At 47.3% G+C, this 19,309-nt stretch overlaps 1 protein-coding gene across 1 annotated transcript in view; it reads right to left on the bottom strand.

Moving 5' to 3' along the window:
• RALA (RAS like proto-oncogene A) overlaps positions 1–19,309 on the bottom strand; it is an 83,590-nt gene that overhangs the window by 7,735 nt on the left and 56,546 nt on the right. The window contains exons 2-3 of the mRNA XM_055121647.1: positions 10,800–10,949; positions 7,557–7,765 (exon numbers count right to left, since the gene is read on the bottom strand). Of these exons, the coding sequence (XP_054977622.1) occupies positions 7,557–7,765; positions 10,800–10,913 (323 nt within the window). The 5' untranslated portion in view covers positions 10,914–10,949. The remainder of the gene's footprint in view (positions 1–7,556; positions 7,766–10,799; positions 10,950–19,309) is intronic.

The following is a 19,309-nucleotide window of genomic DNA, read 5'->3' as shown; positions in this document are numbered from 1 at the left end:
TCCCACCCCCTGCCTCTGTGGCAGACACCTTCCTTCTTACTCTCTCTCTACTTTTGTACAGTTTGCAATGGAGATACTGAGAGGCCATCATGTTTGGTCCTTTTTCTACTTGCAGCTCACATCTTCCATGATGAGCGACCCCTTCAACCATCATTGACTTAGTGATCCTTCTCTATCCCAGCTGCCTTCTTCTCCAGCACATGAGGCAAGCTTCCAATTATGGGGCAATATTCCTGGCTCTGTGTCTACTGTCCTTGGGTGTCAGTCTCATATTATTTTATATTACACAAATGAGCGCAGTTGTTCTATGTTTCTGTCCCTCGCTTCTAACTCATTTCACATAGCAGGATACTCTTCATGTCCATCCACTTATATGCAAATTTCATGATTTCACCTCTTCTAATAGCTGCACAGTATTCCACTGTGTAGATGTACTAAAGTTTCTTTAACCACTCATCTGTTCTAGGGCACTTGGGTTTTTTTCCCCAAGATTCTGGCTATTGTGAACAGTACTAAAATAAACAAAGAAGTGTAGGTGTCATTTCTACTGTGCTTTTTTGCATCCCCGAGATATACTCCCATAAGTGATATTGCTGGGTCAAATGGGAGCTCAATTTCTAGTTTCTGAGGAATGTCCATATTGGTTTCCAAAAAGGCTAGACCAGCTGGCATTCCTATCAACAATGAATTAAGAATCCCTTTCTCCCAACATCTGCGCCAGCACTGGTTGTTCTTGTTCTTTTTGATGTGTGTTAGTTTCTGGTGGTGGAAGATGATAGCTTATTGTTGTTTTGATTTACTGTTTTGCATCTACCTGATAATTAGCAATGTGGAGCATTTCTTCATGTGCCTTTTGGTCACTTGTATTTTTCTGTTGAGGAAGTTTCTGTTCATTTCTTCTTCCCATTTTTTTTTTGGATGGAGTTGGTGGTCTGTTTTCTTTTTTCTTTTTGTAAAGTTCCACCATTATCTTGTATATCCTGGATAACCCCTTATCTGATGGGTACTGGGTAAATAATTTTTCACCATCTTGTGGGCTCTCTGTGTATTTTAGTAACTGTTTCTTTTGAGGTGCAGAAAGAACCTTAGTTTAACTGGTTATTCGTTGACTTACTCAAGCGGGCACCAGTAATGTCTCTATTACACTCAGCCCTCGGATTTTAGCAGCCTCTCCTTACTCTTGGTAGCTTGTCAGTTTCTCCAAGAGGGAAAACAAGGTTATTAGATGCTGCACGCTTCTGGGAGCTTGGTCTTATAGTCTCTGGATGTTGGCTGTTAGTAAGATCACATGGCGCCAGGGGCAGTTTGTAGGTGTGGCTGCCAAGCTACTGGAAAATGGGGGATCTGGGTTGAGAAGGCCCAGTCCCAATCCGAGCAGGCTTGGAGATCTCAACCCCGGGTACCGCACACCTGGGTTTCTCTGCCAGTCCCTTCATGCCTGAGGCTCATCTGAACTTAGTTTAACATAGTCCCATTTTTTATGTTTGTTTCTATTTGCTTGGTCAGTAGTGTCTTATTCTTAGAGATGCCTTTAGCTTCAATGTCACGGAGGGTTCTTCCTACATTTTCCTCCATGTGCTTTATGGATTCAGGTCTGATATTGAGGTCTTTAATCCATTTTGATATGACTTTTGTGCTTGGCGTTAGATAGAGGTCTGTTTATTTTTATGCATGTAGCTGTCCAGTTTTCCCAGCACCAGTTGTTGAAGAGGCTTTCCTTGCTCCATCTCACATTTCTTGCGTCCTTTTTGATCAACAACTTAAACAAAGGTTTATCACCTGGTCTTACTAAGTTCCAGGAAGGTGAGACTGACTCAGGCATTGGTGACTTCAGCACCTCGCTCATATGGATATAAAGACACGAATTTAATGAATAAATACCTAGCGAGGTTCTTCGGGAAGAGCCATACTGAGACTGCAGTCTGATTACTACCATCAGGAAAGGGGCCACGGGAACTGGAATTAGTGGGCTCAGAAGCACAGAGACTATATTCTAGAGTCAGTTGGTCATCTGTTAGCTACTGTGTGGACGTCAGAGGAAGGCCCGGCCAGGCGTCTAGCTTTCAGGGGCATTTCCTGTTATGTGATGATGCCTTAAGCAGAGATTCTGAGAGTATCACACAATTTGAGAATAGAAACGGATCTTTGCAAACTGATTCACCCTCTCCATTTTTGACATATGTGAGATGCAGAAGAAGGTAATACAAGTTTTTTTTTTTTTCTTTTTGGGTCACACCCAGCGATGCTCAGGGGTTACTCCTGGCTTTGCACTCAGGAATTACTCCTGGCGGTGCTTGGGGGACCATATGGGATGCCGGGGATTGAACCCGGGTCGAGACGAGGAATACCAAGGCAGCTAAGAGATGCGTCCACTTCTTTGTTTTGGGGTCCCACCCGGTCATGCTCACTCCTGGTGATGCTCAGGGGACTGTATGGGATAGATTCTATGTTGGTCGTGTGCAAGGCAAACACCACACTGGGTATACTATGGCTCTGGTCCCAAGAAGGGTTCAGTTTTAGGGGTTTGCCATTAAAGAAGAAAATACACACTTGAACCCTAGAGCACAGCTCCTGGGTCTGTGTGTGAACACAACAGGGAAGACAGGAGCACAGAAAGGCCGACACAGCTGCGTCCCTATGAGGCAGCCGGGCGAGCTGAGGACGCGGCTGTGGGGAGTCACCAGAGCTATGGTTCCGGGAAGGGAGGTAGAAGGGGAGAGTGACAAACAGGTCACCTATTTTCTGCACAGCGACAGTCCAAGATTCTTTCTACCTGTATAAAAATAACCCCTTGAGATATCACTTCGGCTCTGGTGATTATGGTCACAAAATCAATTCCATTATTAGTAATTATTACAAAATGCAACGTAGTAAGCACTCAAATTTTGCTGTATTAAAAATAAGCACTGACTTTTCTTTCTGTTTTTGGTTCACATCTGGTGGTACTCAGGGCTCACCCCTGGCAGCGCTGCTCCTGGTGGGGCTCGGGAGACCACACATGATGCCAGAACTCAAACCAGGCACTGGCTACGCTCAAGGCAAATGCACTGCCCACTGCACTACCTCACTGGCCCCTGACACAACTTCCAACATGTCTCCTAGGAATACAAGTCACCAGAATCTGCCACCCTTGGTACTTACAGAGACCAATAAAACAAATTCTGCAAATAAATCCATATTCTAAAACTTTCTCAATGACATACGTTTTTGCAAAGAATGTTCTTCTAGAATCCTTTGAGTTCGTGAGCCTTCTGATAGTACATGCAAAGGACTGCTTGTACGAGTTCATGTTAAAGTTCATGTTTCCCCTTGGGCACACGGGTCTGCAGACCGAGAGTGCATTCTACTTCCGACCCACACACCTGGTGTCCCCCAGGGTCCCTTTTGCTCACCTCCTTGCTGCTTATGCCTCCCGTGGTGGCTGGTTTATCTGCTTCAGTTTGTTCACTCATTTATCCTCCCCGCCCCCACATCTGCCTGCTGATGCTGTGACTGGCTTGCAGTGGTGTGCCGGGCTGCTGGCAGAACAGGAACTGCTGGATGCATGCACACGTGATGCCTTGTAATCACATGTGGGCTGGAAGGTAGGCTGAGCCTGTGCTCCCGCGCGGTGCCCTGCAAGCCTCCCATCTCGGCACCCGCCTCTGCTCAGTCACAGAGGGAGGGCCAGCAGCCGCTCTCCCTCTGACACAGTGACCATGTTTCCTCTGTTACCACGGACTCACTCACGGTTTCAAGTTTTATTCAACTAGCTTGTGTGACTCTTCAAAAAAGGAGTACATTAGGGGCTGGAGCGACAGCACAGCAGGGAGGGCATTTGCCTTGCAAGCGACAGACCCGAGTTTGATTCCCAGCATCCCATATGGTTCCCTGAGCACCGCCAGGAGCAATTACTGAGTGCAGAGCCAGGAGTGTGACCCAAAAAGCCAAAAAAAAAAAAAAAAAAAAGAATGCATTTAAAAAAAAAAAAAGAGTGCCTGGGATAGAAGCAGGCTGGGGGGTGAAGGAAAATAGGGCCATGGGTGGAGGAAAGTGCACACTGGTGAAGGGATTGGTGCTGGAACATCAGATGGCTGAAATGCAACCATGAATAACATTGTAAACCATGGTGCCTCAATAAACATTAAAAAAGAAAGAAATCTGGGATATGGTGTTGCCACAGGTCAACCTGTACCTATGGGGTGCATCAGCTACCCCAAAATTGCTGCTGTGCCTTTAGCTGAACCCCAACAACCTGGGGCCAAGTTTAGCAAGAAATTAAATGGCCAAAATGTTAGGTATGTGGGAGACACATCCACAAACCACCTCTGGCTCAGCAATACTAGCTGATTTATTGGCTTTATTTCAGAGACCCATAAATCTTGAAAAAGGTCAAAAGCTGCAGTTAGGGCTGGTGGTGCAGTGCGCTGTGGGTGAGTGGAAGCACCCTGCAGGGTATATGCAATAGTTTATCTCTCTGGAAAAGATGGAAACAAGGGCCACAATCCAGACACACAAAAGAATCTCCAAACCGAGCAGTTTGCTGCAGAGATGCCACCGGACATTAAGCCAAGCCAACTTCACCGGGGTGCATCAGGCGTCCTCCCTCCACCTGCCCCCTAAAAGCCCCGGCAGCCGCCAACTTCCGGAATCCAATGAGAAGTTCAGGTACTCGGGTTCAGTGACAGCAAACTCCAGGCCTCCAGGGATAGGGGATGGGCTGGTCCCCCTCATCTCCAAAGGACCTGGAAGTCATGCCCACAAACTGCCTCCCAGCTGCTACTTAAGCTCCTTAATAGCCATGATCCACACAAAACACACACAAAAGAATCTCCAAACGGAGCCAGTAGCACTGCCCTCCCCTTGTTCATGGAGTTGCTCGAACGGCCACCAGTAACGTCTCCACTGTGAGACTTGCTACTGTTTTTGGCATATCAAATATATCACGGGTAGCTTGCCAGGCTCTGCTGTGTGGGCAGGATACTCCTGGCAGCTTGCTGAGCTCTCCAAGAGGGAACGGAGGAATCAAACCTGAGTTGGCGGGGTAGAAGGTACACGCCCTACCTACTGTGCTATTGCTCCAAACCGAGCCTAACCATCTAAAATTTTAGAATTCCAGGAGAGCGTGGCCATGACATCTTAGACTATTCCTAACAAGCAGTACAAAAGAGAGCATGTGGGAGACTGTCTGCCACAGAGGCAGTGGGGGGTGGGGCGGGATGTGGGGGGAATACTGGGGTTCTTGGTGGTGGAAGATGTGCACTGAATGATCGATCATTGTGTGACTGAAACTCAAACAGAAAAACTTTGTAACTGCATCTCATGGTGATTAAAAAATAACAATAATAAAAAAAAAGTAAAAAAAAAAATCAAACCACTCGTTCGTTTACAGGAAAATTTCGTGACTTCATCGTGACTTCATCTGTCCTAACAGCTGTGTAGCATATGCCATAGTTTCTTTATCCATTCATCTGTCCTCAGGCACTCAGGCTGTTTCCAGATTCTGCCTACTGTGAATAGTGCCACAGTGAACATAGAAGTGCAGAGGGTGTTTCCGTTGTGTTTTTGGGCTCCAGGGTAGAGTCCCATAAGTGGTATTGCTGGGATCAAATGGGAGCTCAATTTCTAGTGTTTTGAGGAATATTCATTTGTTTTCCAAAAAAGGTGGACCCAGTCATCATTCCCACCAGCAGTGAACTAGAGTCTCTTTCTCCCTACATCCAGGCCCATAAATGGAAGAACATGGAGAGTATCATGCTGAGTGAAATGAGTCGGAAGGAGAGGGGCAGATATCAAATAACTGCATTCGTTTGTGGTATATATAAAATATACATATATATAGTAGAAGACTAATATCCAATGCCAGGGCAAACAGGGACAGGGACTGGTCAATGGTTAGAATCTATCCCAAGTGTGTGTGGGCAGTGATATAGAGAAGGGTCCAGTATGACAATAATATTTGGAAATTATCACTCTGGACAAGAACTGAGTGTTAGAAGGGATATGCATGATAATCTTTCAGTATCTGTATTATAAACCATAATACCCCAAAGGAGAGAGAGTGTACAAGAAAGAGAAATGAGAAACGTGGACGGGGGAGAAGGAGAAAGGGAGAGAAGGAGAGAGAAAAGGAGAGAGAGAGAAGAAACGTGTTGGCCGTAGAGGCAGGTGGGGATGGTGGGGGGTGATGGCAGGGAACCTGGGGACACTGGTGCTGGGAAATGTACAGTGGTGGAGGGACGGGTGTCAGAACACTGACTGAAATCCAATCATGAACAGCTGTGTGATCATCCATCTCACAGTGATTCAATTAAAAAAATCATAAAAAAGGATAAAAAAATTTTAAAAAACCACCAGAAAGGAATACATTACATGGACTTTTCATCTCCCCCACTCACTCCCCGGCCCCCCAAAGCCAGCACTAATACAGAACGAAGAATATGGGGCTGGGCCGGAGAAGACAGGTGGCTGGCCGAGCACGCGCTCTGAGATGCAGCTTTGACCCAGCCCTGCACGGTCCACGGAGCAGCACCAGGAGTGAAACCCAAGCACAGAGATGGGGACGCTCCCAACAAAAACAAAAATAACGCGTAATTAAAGTATTTATGTAATGACTCAACGGCTAATTCATACCGAATTTCTCTTAGGTAAACAGAAAAATCCTTCTCCTCTCACCAAAACCTCCCCTCCAATCCAAATAAACGATGACAGATTTTTATTATATACACAGTAAAGACAGGGCCCGGAGAACTGGCCCAAAGAGCTGAGCTCCCCCTGTTCTGTGCGCCAGGGTCAGGCTTTGGCCTGGTGCTACTTGGCTCTGAGCACCATGGGGAGTAGCCCGGGAGCACTGCTGGGCTCTGAGCCCCACGGGGAGTAGCCCGGGAGCACTGCTGGGCTCTGAGCCCCACGGGGAGTAGCCCGGGAGCACTGCTGGGCTCTGAGCCTCATGGGGAGTAGCTCCTGAGCACTACTGGGCTCTGAGCACCATGGACAGTAGCTCCTAAGCACTGCTGGGTGTGGTTCCCACACCAGAATAAACAGGCAAGTAGACAACAGCTAAACATACTTTTGCAGATTATATAATACAACCTGACTTGCCAAGCTATACTGTTATTTCTACTCAAGTTGCTGCCCACACTGTGACCTCAGGGCTCTGTAGTACGAGCATGGCCAGGTGCCTGCTGAGTGTGACACAGAAAACCCAGTGACAATACAAGAGACTCGCAATGTGGGTCAGAGCTTCATGATGGGACTCTGGGGTTGGATGGCAGCAGTCCTGCTCGGAAGAGAAGTGATGTGAGAGGCCCTGGGCCTGCGGGTCAGCAGCGAGATAGTGCTTCGGGCTGCAGCAGGCCACCGCAAGGGCTGAGGAGACCACACGGTGGGTCAGGTCCCAGCTTGACGTCAGACAGGGAGTGAACACAAGCACAGAGAGACACAGACAGACAGACAGACAGACAGACAGACAGACAGACAGACAGACAGACAGACAGACAGAGGGAGCGGTCGCACGGACAGCTGTTTCCGGGACACGCCAGGCAGTGTGCAGAGAGCCAACACCACCCCCTGTGTACCTGAAGTCAGCCGTGGCTGCGAAAGATTCCATTTCTGTGATGGAGAAGACGCAGAGGAAGCCCTCCCCGCTCCGGAAGTAGTTGTCCCTGATGGCGGCGTAGTCCTCCTGCCCCGCCGTGTCCAGGATGTCGATCTGCACCTCCTCCCCATCCAGCACCACCTTCTTCCGGTAGCTGTCGGCCTTGGTGGGCTCGTAGTCCTCCACGAACTAGGGAGAGGGAGGGCGGCACACCTGCCTCAGTTATGGCTTTCAGTGCTTAAACAGAGTCCCGCGGAACGGCCAGAGCAGCCAGAGAACCCCTGGCAGAGATGGCTGGGAAGACACGAGTTTGAAGTTTCTTCCTGGACAATCTGGTGACCCTCACCTGCAGCAAGCTGGGGCCGAGCTGTGAGCGTCAGACAGTTCACTGCTTGGAAGTGTCTCACTTTCCCTCCTGGACACACTACACTATGTCTTGACTATTCCATTTAAGAATTCATGTCTGTGTGGCTATAAATGCAAAACCTCATCCCCAAACTGGAAATAAACAGAATCTATTATCTACCATCTATTTCCTGTGGTGTCCAGGATCACTGCAAGGCTACTTTTTGTTCTACAGCAAGTCTTGTCCATCGTCCAGTCAATACTTAGATTAGCATCAGAAGTTGCAAAATCCTTTTTGTTTCTGGGGAGCTACACCCACCTGTCAGTGCTCAGGGAGTACTGAGGAGGTTGCTGCGTGACTAATGTCCAGCCTATCAAACCTTTTCTTTCTCCAGATGAATCAAACCAACAATGTGGCTTATATGAGGGATTCGCTCATGACTCTTTTCTACCTGAGAAATCCAAGTGGATTAGAGCTGCCAGAAACATCAGATTCATTAGGAGACAAGTTTGAATTAATTTCTGGTCATTAAGAAATTCAGAAACCTTTTCTTGTTGCCAATTTTTTCTATGCCATTCCATATTCAATGGCCCAGTAACTGCCACCCACAGTTTAAGAAGCTGAGGCTGACACTACTTGGTAGGATGTCACATTCTGGATTTTAAACTTCCCCCCAATCTTCTAATTAGTGTGTGTTGGTTTGGGCCCCTCTGGCAGTGCTTAGGGGATCATATTGGTGCTGGGGATCAAACTGGTTCTGCCACATGCAGGGCAAGTGCCTAACACCTGCACTATCTCCAACCCCAACCTCTGGTATTTTTAAACAGTACAACTGAATAACTTACATTTCTGCTTCCATCAGCCCTGTGAATGATCACCTTGGTAAACTTGCCCTGTGTCCTTGTTAGCGATGTGTTCTATGTACACTTCTCTGGTTTCTTAAATATTTGCCCAAGATCTATGTTCCTCTACTAGAATCTAATCCCTGAGAGCTGGGATCTTGATTATTCTACTCCTTAACTTTACACTTCTGAAACATTGGAGGCACTTAATAAAAAGTCATCTTTAAAAAATAAAACATATTTTTTACAAAACGAACATGTAATGTTTGCAGATATTATGCATTTGTAAATGCTCAAGTTATATAATACTCCACAACATTTATATGCCAATATTTAGCAAATATTATATGAAAGTTCAACCATTCAACCCGTAAACATCCCATATATGAATATCTTTACTGCCCAGATTGCTGGTTCCAGGGTTAGTCCAAAGGAGCCCAGGCACTGAGAGGAAGAGTCTGGGCTCAGGGAGAAGCCCACCGAGCGGGCACAGGCCTCGTCGCTACCACGGTGACTCTGGGCAGTGTCCAGTGTGGCTCCCCAACAAACCCTCACAGACAAAAGGGCAGTGCAAAAACAGGACTGAGCACTTAACGCAAGTGCGTCTAAAGTGCCATTTCCAGGCTGGCAGGTGCCCTGAACGCGGGGGCACAGGACTTGTGTGCAGGAGCCTGGTAATAGCCGAGACACTGTGCCATTAGCCCCCTCTGGCCTGCCCCTGCCCCGCAGAGAACCGCCCCATCTCCTCGGTCAGCATGTATCGGACCACCAATAAGCACATCAACTGATGGGTCAAAGAGTCTGCGGATGCTAAATAAGTGTGGATGAGCAGACAGTGGAGACCAGGGTGCCAACATGCACTGAGAGGGCTGGAACACCAGAGTTGACACGGTGACGCATGACCACCATTCTTGGGAGGGCAGCTAGCCCTTGAGGTTCTGTATTTCCAACTGTAGAATGGAGATTCAACCATCTGCCATACAGGACTGTTATGGAGATTAACAGGAAAAGTATAAGCGTGACCCCTGCTTCTATGGGGGGAAGAATGGGAGCTCCGGGCTGTGGTGGAGTAGGAGACCCCAGCTCCCATCCCCAGGAACAGGAAACACACACTGAGGTTGGGTCTAAATTTGGCTTTAAATTACTCAGATTTGGGAACAGTCCTCTAAAAAAATACTATCTTACTCTAACTAGGGCAACAACGCCTAATATTGTCATGCCAAGTACACAACGATGAACTGTCTCCTCTGAATTCATCAAAGAAAATCTATGTATATTACTCTCAAGTCTCAACTCAGGTGTGATACTCATCCACCGGCTCTATTAATTTAAGGTGGAAACCACTGAAATACTAAAGACAGGGGCCAGAGAGAGGACTCAAGGGTGAAACACACACTTTGTGTAGCCTGGCCCCCAACACTGCACGATCCCTTGAGTATTCTGGAACAATCCCAAGTACAGAGCCAGGGCAGTCTCTGAATACATCCACCCAAACCAAACTTAAAATACTAACTATAGAAGAGTTGGAGTTAAGATTGCTTAAAAATAGGTAGTTTCTTCAGCTTAATTTTGTCTTTCAAGGAGGGTTTTTTTTTTTTGGGGGGGGGAGTGGGCAGGGTCACACCTGGTGATGCTCAGGGCTTACTCCTGGCCCAACACTCAAGGATCAATCCTGTGCGCTCAGTGGAGCCACATGGGATGCCGGGGATGGAACCTGGGTCAGACGCGTACAAGGTAAGCACCCTCCCCACTGTCCTATGTCTCTGGCTCCTTCCAAGGAGTTTTCAAGGATTTTAAGTTTTGACTTATTAGATCATGCTGTGTACAAAGGTTAGCTCTGAATTTTAAAACTGGGGAAAACCCCAGCACTCCACCCAGCACGGCACAGGGGATAAGAGCCTGCGCCGGGAGTCCGCTCTCCATCCCAGCACCATCAGCACAGGCTGAAGAGCAGCGGGCAGGGCGCTCACGGACACCTGCCCGGCAAGGCCCTGGCCTAAGGGATCCTGCCGAAGTAACAGAATGCAGTGCTTACCTCATCGTACATGAACTGCAGGGTCAGCGCAGACTTGCCCACACCTCCGCTGCCCACCATGATGACTTTGTGTAAGGCCAGGGAATTCTGGCCCTTGGGCTTGTTGGTGGCCATCCTGGGTCACAGCTCGCAGCAAAGCTTAAGAAGAATCTAGAATGAATGAAAGAACAAGTAACACTCAGTCCTGTCTGCAGGATTCCAGAGAGGGAACAAGACCATGTCCATGAAGTTCAAGGTTTTCATTCTGCTGCAACTTTAGATGTCAGAGGAGGCCTGGAGGCACCTAGGGGCGAACTCAGTGATCAGAGACACGGGCAATAATGGAGTGACACAAGTATCTGCCTCAAGGCAACTTCTCAGGGCAGTTTTCAAATGAGTCTTGGCCAAAAGTGAAAATTCCCTGACAAGCATTCATTTGATTAGACTCTAACCACCCAGATTGTAAAAACTGGTTTTCATAACCTATACTGACAAAAATTCATGAGAGACAGTTTCAAATTTTGCTAAGAAGCAAATGACATACACAAAAACTGCCAATTCAAAGGTTCGCTTACTTCCCATTTAAAAACAAAATCACATCCTAACAATTTGGTACTAGAATTAAAGCAGGAGCCGGTGTTCCAGCTCCCGAGTCATGTGGCCGGGACATCTGTGTGTACGAAGATGGATGGACACCGGGAGCAGCCGGTCTAGTGTCACTCATTCTCACCTCTTCCACACAAGCTTCTGTTTACTCAGCATGGAGACCTGGTCTCTCCAGTAGTCACCTCTGCCATGACACCAAGTCTGGGGGGGAGAGGCCACATGCATGACAAAGGCACCGTGACAGGACAGGCAGGACGCTGAGAGTCTGGGTCCAACTCCCCGAGTGCATGCAGCCCAACGGCACCCACACCCCGCCCGCCCTGCTGCATCTTAGTCGATACCACACCCATGAGCCTCCTTCCGCTCCTCACCACACCTCTCCCCTACTCAGCCTGGTGGCGCAGCCTCTCCACTGGGTATACGGACATTCTATCTGGCTAACTCCTCTCCACTTTGAAATCTTTCTTGGTCTTTCTTGAGCCTTACTCAAAACAACAGAACACCCCCGCCCCCACTCCCCATCCCCCTCCCTGGCCCAAGGAGTTGGAGCATTATTACAGTAGAGAGCGCATTTGCCTTGCAGGAGGCCAACCCAGGTTCAAGCCTCAGCACCCCACATGGTCCCCCGAGCCCTCCAGGAGTGGTTCTGATCTAAGAGCCAGGAGGAAGCATGAGCACTGCAAGCACTCCAAACCAAAAGAACAAAAACCCCAAACCCAAAACCAAAACCCAAATTCTCCCCTGCCCCTCACCCACGCTCAAGTATCACCTGATTTTTGTGTGTGTGTAAAGTTGAAATCCCCAGAGTTAATTAATTGAGGCTTCTTCCCATATCCTAACAACTCCATATCTGTTTGCTTTACTTAATGCGTAATGTGAACACAGTTTGGTAAAATCGATGACTTAGTACAAACCTTAACTGGACAGACAAAGAGCTGTTTGCAGTCTGCCTTCACTTCGGGGGACACTCTGCATGCACTGTGTGGTACAGCTGCTGCCACTGCCGGCAAGGACTGACTGTGCTTCTGTGCCTCACATCTGAAACCACAGGGCTCCCGCAGGGGGTGAGACTCTGGCTGCACCCAAACCATGCCCACATCCCTATCGGAAACCAAAAGCACTCCCCAGAGCCCTGCTTATATGTCTCTCTGCCCAAGTTTTAAGAAACAAAGCCAGTGCTGCTACCCGTTTCACTACAGGAGTACACGGGCACCTTCCATTGATGCTGCTTTCCACCTTTCAGGTGATGGCATAAGCCAGATAATACATCAACTGGTTTTAGTTTGTTTTTTGGGCCACAACTGACTGTGCTCAGGGTTTACTCCTGGCTCTGCACCCAGAGATCACCAATGGCTGAGTTGGGGAACCCTAATGTGATGCTGGGGAGTGAACCTGGGTCAGCTGCATGCAAGGTGAGCACCTTACCCAGCCCCGATAAATCTATTTGAAAAAATCAAATCCTGTTCTTAATTCAACTCAGCAACAAGAACTAAGCTGCACTTATTCCAGGCAACCAAGGACATGATCATTTGGTTCTACATGACTATCACCACTAAAAACCAGCCAAAACAGACATTCATCAAAATACCAGCAACTGAGCTTCCCTAGGACCATCAGCACTGCTCCTGGGGACAGGGGGCCACACAGCAGAAACACCACCTGCATATGTTCACTGCACACTATTCGCAACAGCCAAGATCTGGAAAGGAGCTGTACGCCAAAGAACAGATGAGTGGATAAAGAAAGTACAGAAAGTCTACACAACGGAGTATTGCTCAGGTAGAAGCGAAGATGAAGTCTGCAACCTGCTGATACATGGCTGGATCTGGAGAGCATCATGCTGAGAGAAATGAGTCTGAGGGCAAAGACTCAGAGTGGTCTCACTCAGATGCAGGACACATATGGGAATGACGTCCAAAGGAAAAAGAAATGAAGAGCAGGAAAACTGGGTCCTTAGTGGGAGGCTTCCCGTTTCAGAAGAGGGGACAGGTCAGAAAAGAGGGACCGCCGGAAGCCATGGCCTCGACCCACCCTCGGCGCCATCTTGCCACAATCAACAGAGAAGCGGCAGGCATTCTGGTGAGCAACGCGGCCCGGAAAATGCTCCGGACCCGAATTGGGGCCAGCAACACCGGGGAGCCGGAAGGAGGAGGTGCCGCCTGCACACCTTCTCCAGATGGAGCCCTGGAGACACCGAGCAGCAACTAACACGGCTCCGGGATTCGGGACTAGGACACATTCGAGCCGCGCGGCTGCTTACGCGGCCTCGCAACCTTTTCTAAAACCTGAAAACATACAATCTTTTAATGGAAAACTAATTATCAAATGCTTCCTTATTAGGGTTATCTTGTTTGGGGGTATAACTCCCACAACAATAGTGAGTTTTGTGTTGAAATATGGAATGTAATCAAGGTGAAGAGAAAATGAAGTGAAATTCATCAGTTGTACAGTTGGGGTGGGGGCGGGGGGTATACCGGGGATTTTGGTGGTGGAATATGGGCACTGGTGAAGGGATGGTGTTTGAATACGGTATAACTGAGACATAAACCTGAGAACTCTGTAACTTTCCACATGGTGATAAAATTTAAAAAATATAAATAAAAACAAAAAAGAAAAAGAAAAGAGGGACCAACGTGGCCACCATAGGGGAAAGCAGACACTCTGCTTCCCTGGACAGGGACTGGGTACTGAAAGGAGGTAGAGGGACACGCATGATGATCTATCAGTGACATAGGCCAACCACAGTGCCTAAGGGGTGGGGGCAGCGCAGGAACAAAACAATAAATGCCGGCCAGAGAGGCAGGATGGGGCGAGGGAGAGAGCTGGTGGGGACACTGGGGGTCTGGGAACACTATACACTTGAAACCCAATCTCGAATAACTTGTGCCTTTGTAGTTTAAATAGCAAAAATTAATTAAAAAGTTAACTCAGCTAATTAACAGCAAAGCTGAAAGACAAGTCTAAGGAAGTTTATAAATCATGATGCTGTTAGTGTCACTAAATAAATTAGAAAACAGTTTATTTCTCGCTGTTATGATCTTCACTTGCTGGCAGCCATAAGCTGTAATCATTTCACAGCTATGTAACTATTTTATTTTTAAAAGGGGGTGTTGCCATGTCAGTTAAAACTTTACGAGTTGTGTTGTGTCTGTGTTTTAAGGAAAATATTTAGCAATTACACCGAGTTAAAACGCTTTTTTTTTTTTTTTTGCTTTTTGGGTCACACCCGGCGATGCACAGGGGTTACTCCTGGCTCATGCACTCAGGAATTACTCCTGGCGGTGCTCAGGGGACCATATGGGATGCTGAGAATCGAATCCGGGTCGGCTGCATGCAAGGCAAACACCCTACCCGCTGTGCTATTGCTCCAGCCCCTAAAACGCTTTCTGTCCTGAATAATTTAAAATATGGTCCATGATTTTGACACAGAAAAAGCAGAGAGACCAGAGTGACAGCACAACGGGGGCTATTTGCCTTGCCAGCGGCCAACCAAGACTCGATCCCCAGCATTCCATATGGTACCCCAAGTACCACCAGGAGTAATTCCTGAATGCAGAGCCAGGAGTAACCCCTGAGCATTGCTGAGTGTGGCCCCAAAACCAAAACAAACCAAAAAAAAGCAGAAATTCACAAAGCCGTTTCTCCAAAGCATAAACGTGCCATAACTACACATTCTACACGCAGTGCATTCCATACTCTGAAGGGGCTACCCAAGAAAAGAAAACTCCCACTAGGAAAACTCTCCCTCCTTCCCCCCATTAAGAAATATATGATATTCGGTTAGCTTCCAGTTCCTGAGGCGTTTGGGTGTTAAAGGCCAACCCTCGACTACATAGCACGACAAACACATGCACGAGTATGACAATTCCATGAACCCGCTGCAGTTTAAGGAAACCGTATTCAAGTGTGAGCCCGGGTGGCACATGCCAGCATCAATGTATCAAAGCAAAGTACAGGGAGACAGCAACAGAGACAAGGAGGTGCCGCTCCGACTCTCCCTCCTCTGGAGACTGACCTGAGCGCCCAGCAGCTGCCTGCATGCTGTCAGAGGCTAACAGGGACGAGCACGGAGCAGTTTGAGCCAAGGGCAATGTGTGTGACAAGAGACCAGAGAGGCGGAAGCACAGCCTGCGGGCTGTGAGACTATCGATTCTGTCATGAACGTGGATGGTCAGCCTGAAGCAGGCAGTGACGTCTTACTAATACGTGTTTGGTGGGGGAGCCACTCCTGGCTGTGCTCCGGAATCACCCCTGCTGGGGTCAGGGAACCAATGCGGTCAAGGCGTCATGCCAGCAATGGCCGCACAGAAGGCACGCGGCTTTGCCGCTGGAGTTCCCTAGCGCGTCTCTAAGAACGCTTCCACGGTCTTCTGGGCTGCCACCTCCAGCACCACTGGCGCTTTCCGGGGGCAGTGTCGTGGCTGCTGGCTCTGCCGTCAGGCCAGCGCATTCCTCCTGCTCACTGCGCACACCAGCTCTGGGCCACTGAGCATCCGCCCTCCTCCCTGAGTCACTCTGCTCAGCATGACACCCTGCTGCGAGACCCCAAACTGCTCCAGCCCCCGGCCTGCTGCTGGGTCTTCATGAGGTTCCAGGCCTCGGGGAGTGGGAAGAGAGCTGCCATGCACACAGGGGTGCTGAGACTTGTTCAAATTCACATTTTTGTGTGCTCCTGGTATAGATGCCAAGAAGCATCTACACTGGGTCAAGGACATGGGTGTCTTGTCCGACCATTTTTCAGCCTCTCCCATGCAGGAATGATTCAAGGCCCTTCAGATGAAACATTTCCCATCTCAAAATTTCCCAAATGCTCAGTTTCCTATTTAAAACTTTAAGACATTTTCTAACCATGATAAATCCAGCTTTATACTAGTCAATAATGAACACCTTGTCTAGTAAGACATTAAACACTTGGCAGCCACCCAAACCAAACCGTCCAATAATCTATAGAAATAATCTTAACATCTTCTGATTTAGTTGAAGAGATACCAGTATTTGGTCAAACAAAAACATCAGCTGGCAATCGTTCTTATTGAAGCACCCCCCATCCCCCGACCCCGACTCTCTCCACTCATGCCTCCACTTTTCTCTCCCTCTCGTCCTCCCTTCAACAAAAACATCAGCTGGCAATCGTTCTTATTGAAGCACCCCCCACCCCCCGACCCCAACTCTCTCCACTCATGCCTCCACTTTTCTCTCCCTCTCGTCCTCCCTTCAACAAAAACATCAGCTGGCAATCGTTCTTATTGAAGCACCCCCCACCCCCCGACCCCGACTCTCTCCACTCATGCCTCCACTTTTCTCTCCCTCTCGTCCTCCCTTCAATGTCACCCACTCTACCCTCTCTCCTCTTTCCCTGCTGTACAGGGGCCGCATCCGGACCAGAGGTGCCAGGAATGAATCCAGGGATTCTTGCAAGTAGAAGCTCAGTCCATGGGGCCATGTCTCAGCCCTGAGGTTTCAGTTCTAAAAGGAAGCGAGGCACAGAATTTCTTTACATCCCAGCTTGAAGCGTGCATCAAAGGCTTATGAAAAATGAAATTTAGTTTCTCTTAGATCTTTACAAGCCACTATAAATAAACACAGAGGCAAAATTACTCACTCTCAAAGTGGACACACTACAGATCTGCGTTAAAGATACTTGCTCAAAAAACAAACCAAGAGATAGTACATATAAATAACTCATGCATGATCGCTATTTACATTAAAGATATTTGCTCAAGCATGGAAGTTTGTGAATCTGTAACTGCACCCCATGGTGAATCACTAATAAAAAAATTTTTTTAAAAAGATATTTACTCAAAAAAACAAACCAAGAGATATTACATATAAATAACTCATGCATGATCACTATCTACATTAAAGATATTTGCTCAAAAAACAAACCTGGGGGCTGGAGCAATAGCACAGCGGGTAGGGCATTTGCCTTGCATGTGACCGATCCAGGTTCGATTCCCAGCATCCCATATGGTCCCCTGAGCATCGCCAGGAGTAATTTCTGAGTGCAGAGTCAGGAGCAACCCCTGTGCATTGTCAGGTGTGACCCAAAAAGCAAAAAGCAAACAAAAAACCTGGAGATACTACATATAAATAACTTATGCATGACCACTACCTGCATAAAAGATATTTGCTAAAAAACTTGGAGATACTGCATATGAGTAACTCACACATGATCCCTATCTCATTCAAGATATCTGATCATAAACCCAAACCCTAAAATAAGAAGCAAACTTGATATTAAGTATGAAATAATTTTTTAAAAGTTAAGAAAATTTTCAACCAAGCCTTGCTTGCTTTTCAAGCCTGTGTTCTCTCTTGAACACCTTTTTCTCTCCTCTGCTTTCCCACTCTGGAGAATGTTCTCTCATGAACACACATTCCTCTCTTTTCTCCCCTCACATCAAAGATGTTAGGACCGAGACCAACCCTCAATACTCAGAGAGACAAAGAGTCCAGCATGATTACAAAACACACACCGAGACTTTATTATTCCAGCTAGCTAGGCCGAGCTGTCCTGACAAAGCAGGTCAGAGCGCGACCCCGAGGGCTTACACAGAGGGTTTATACGGCCATTCTGGGCACACAGGCCTCAGGAGTAGGCACAAAGATAAACAAGTCCAAAGGCAGAAATAACTTCAAACATTTCATAAATGAAGAAAAGCATACAGAAACAATATATCAAGAAAACGTTCCCAATTAGGGAGTGTTCCCAATTCCCATACATCAAGAAAGTATCTTACCAGTTAAATGCTTATCAGTTAAACATAGGATACAAGACGCGGGGGCATCGACTCCTGCCTTTCCAGCTCCATGTCTGTGTAAACACCAGTTGGTTCTTTCAGTCCATTAGCTCAGTCATATATCCTTCATGGCCAGGGCTGCTTCCCACCAAGTGGTACCGTCAACCAATTAGCTCAGTTAAGTCATATCCTTCCTGGTCAGAGCTGCCCCCTCTAACAATCTTTATGACCAGGGTGAGAAGAGACGAGCTAACTGCTTCTCCCATTCCCCACTTTTCTATGATCATACTGAGGAATCTTCTGCTTCTCACAAAAGTAAGGAAAATTATTTTGCTTCATTAAAAAATGCATATGTATTAATGAAGCAAAATAATACAAATAAATAATTTTTCCCCAAGAAAACAAAATAAATAATTCTATTTTGGAAGGGACTTAACTTACAATTATGTGTTTATTACCAGAAAGAGAGTATCACTGGTGTATTCCTCCAACCACCTAAAAGACATATATTATCAATACTCTTTAAAGTTCCAGAACACTGGGAAAGCTTCCAATTTTTAAAAGAGCCTAACATTGGGGCTGGAGCAATAGCACAGCGGGTAGGGCGTTTGCCTTGCACGCGGCTGACCCAGGTTTGATTCCCGGCATCCCATATGGTCCCCTGAGCACTGCCAGGGGTGATTCCTGAGTGCAGAGCCAGGAGTGGCCCCTGTGCGTCCCCGGGTGTGACCCAAAAAGCAAAAAAAAAAGGAGCCTAACATTGATGCAAAGTCCTATAAAGAGATGAAAGACTGACCTATGTGGTGAAGATGATGTCGAACTCTAGGTAAAAAAGTCCCAATAGAATGCAGTACATTAATGACCAAGCAACATTCAACCAGATGTGCAAGAATGGCTTTACAGTTTAGAAATCAATAAACCCGATACATTTATATTTCTATGGGATCTGAAGTGATGCTTGATGAAATTCAAGGTTCATTCCTTATAAATAAAAAGCAATATTCAGTGGCATTTTGAAATTTGCTACCCTAAAACCCAAACCATAAACACGTCACCACGTGTAGTAATGACAGAATAAAAGCATCCCATCTGGGGTCAGAGAGACAACACAGCAGGAGACTGCGTGCCGCATGTGGCTGGCCATGGGATGGTCCCTGGCACCGTAACTGCAGCCTGAGCACTGCT

This window comes from Sorex araneus, chromosome 1, assembly GCF_027595985.1.
Source record: "Sorex araneus isolate mSorAra2 chromosome 1, mSorAra2.pri, whole genome shotgun sequence".
Lineage (NCBI taxonomy): Eukaryota > Metazoa > Chordata > Mammalia > Eulipotyphla > Soricidae > Sorex > Sorex araneus.
The sequence above is the reverse complement of the archived record's forward strand: the minus strand, read 5'-3'. Positions and strand labels throughout refer to the sequence as shown.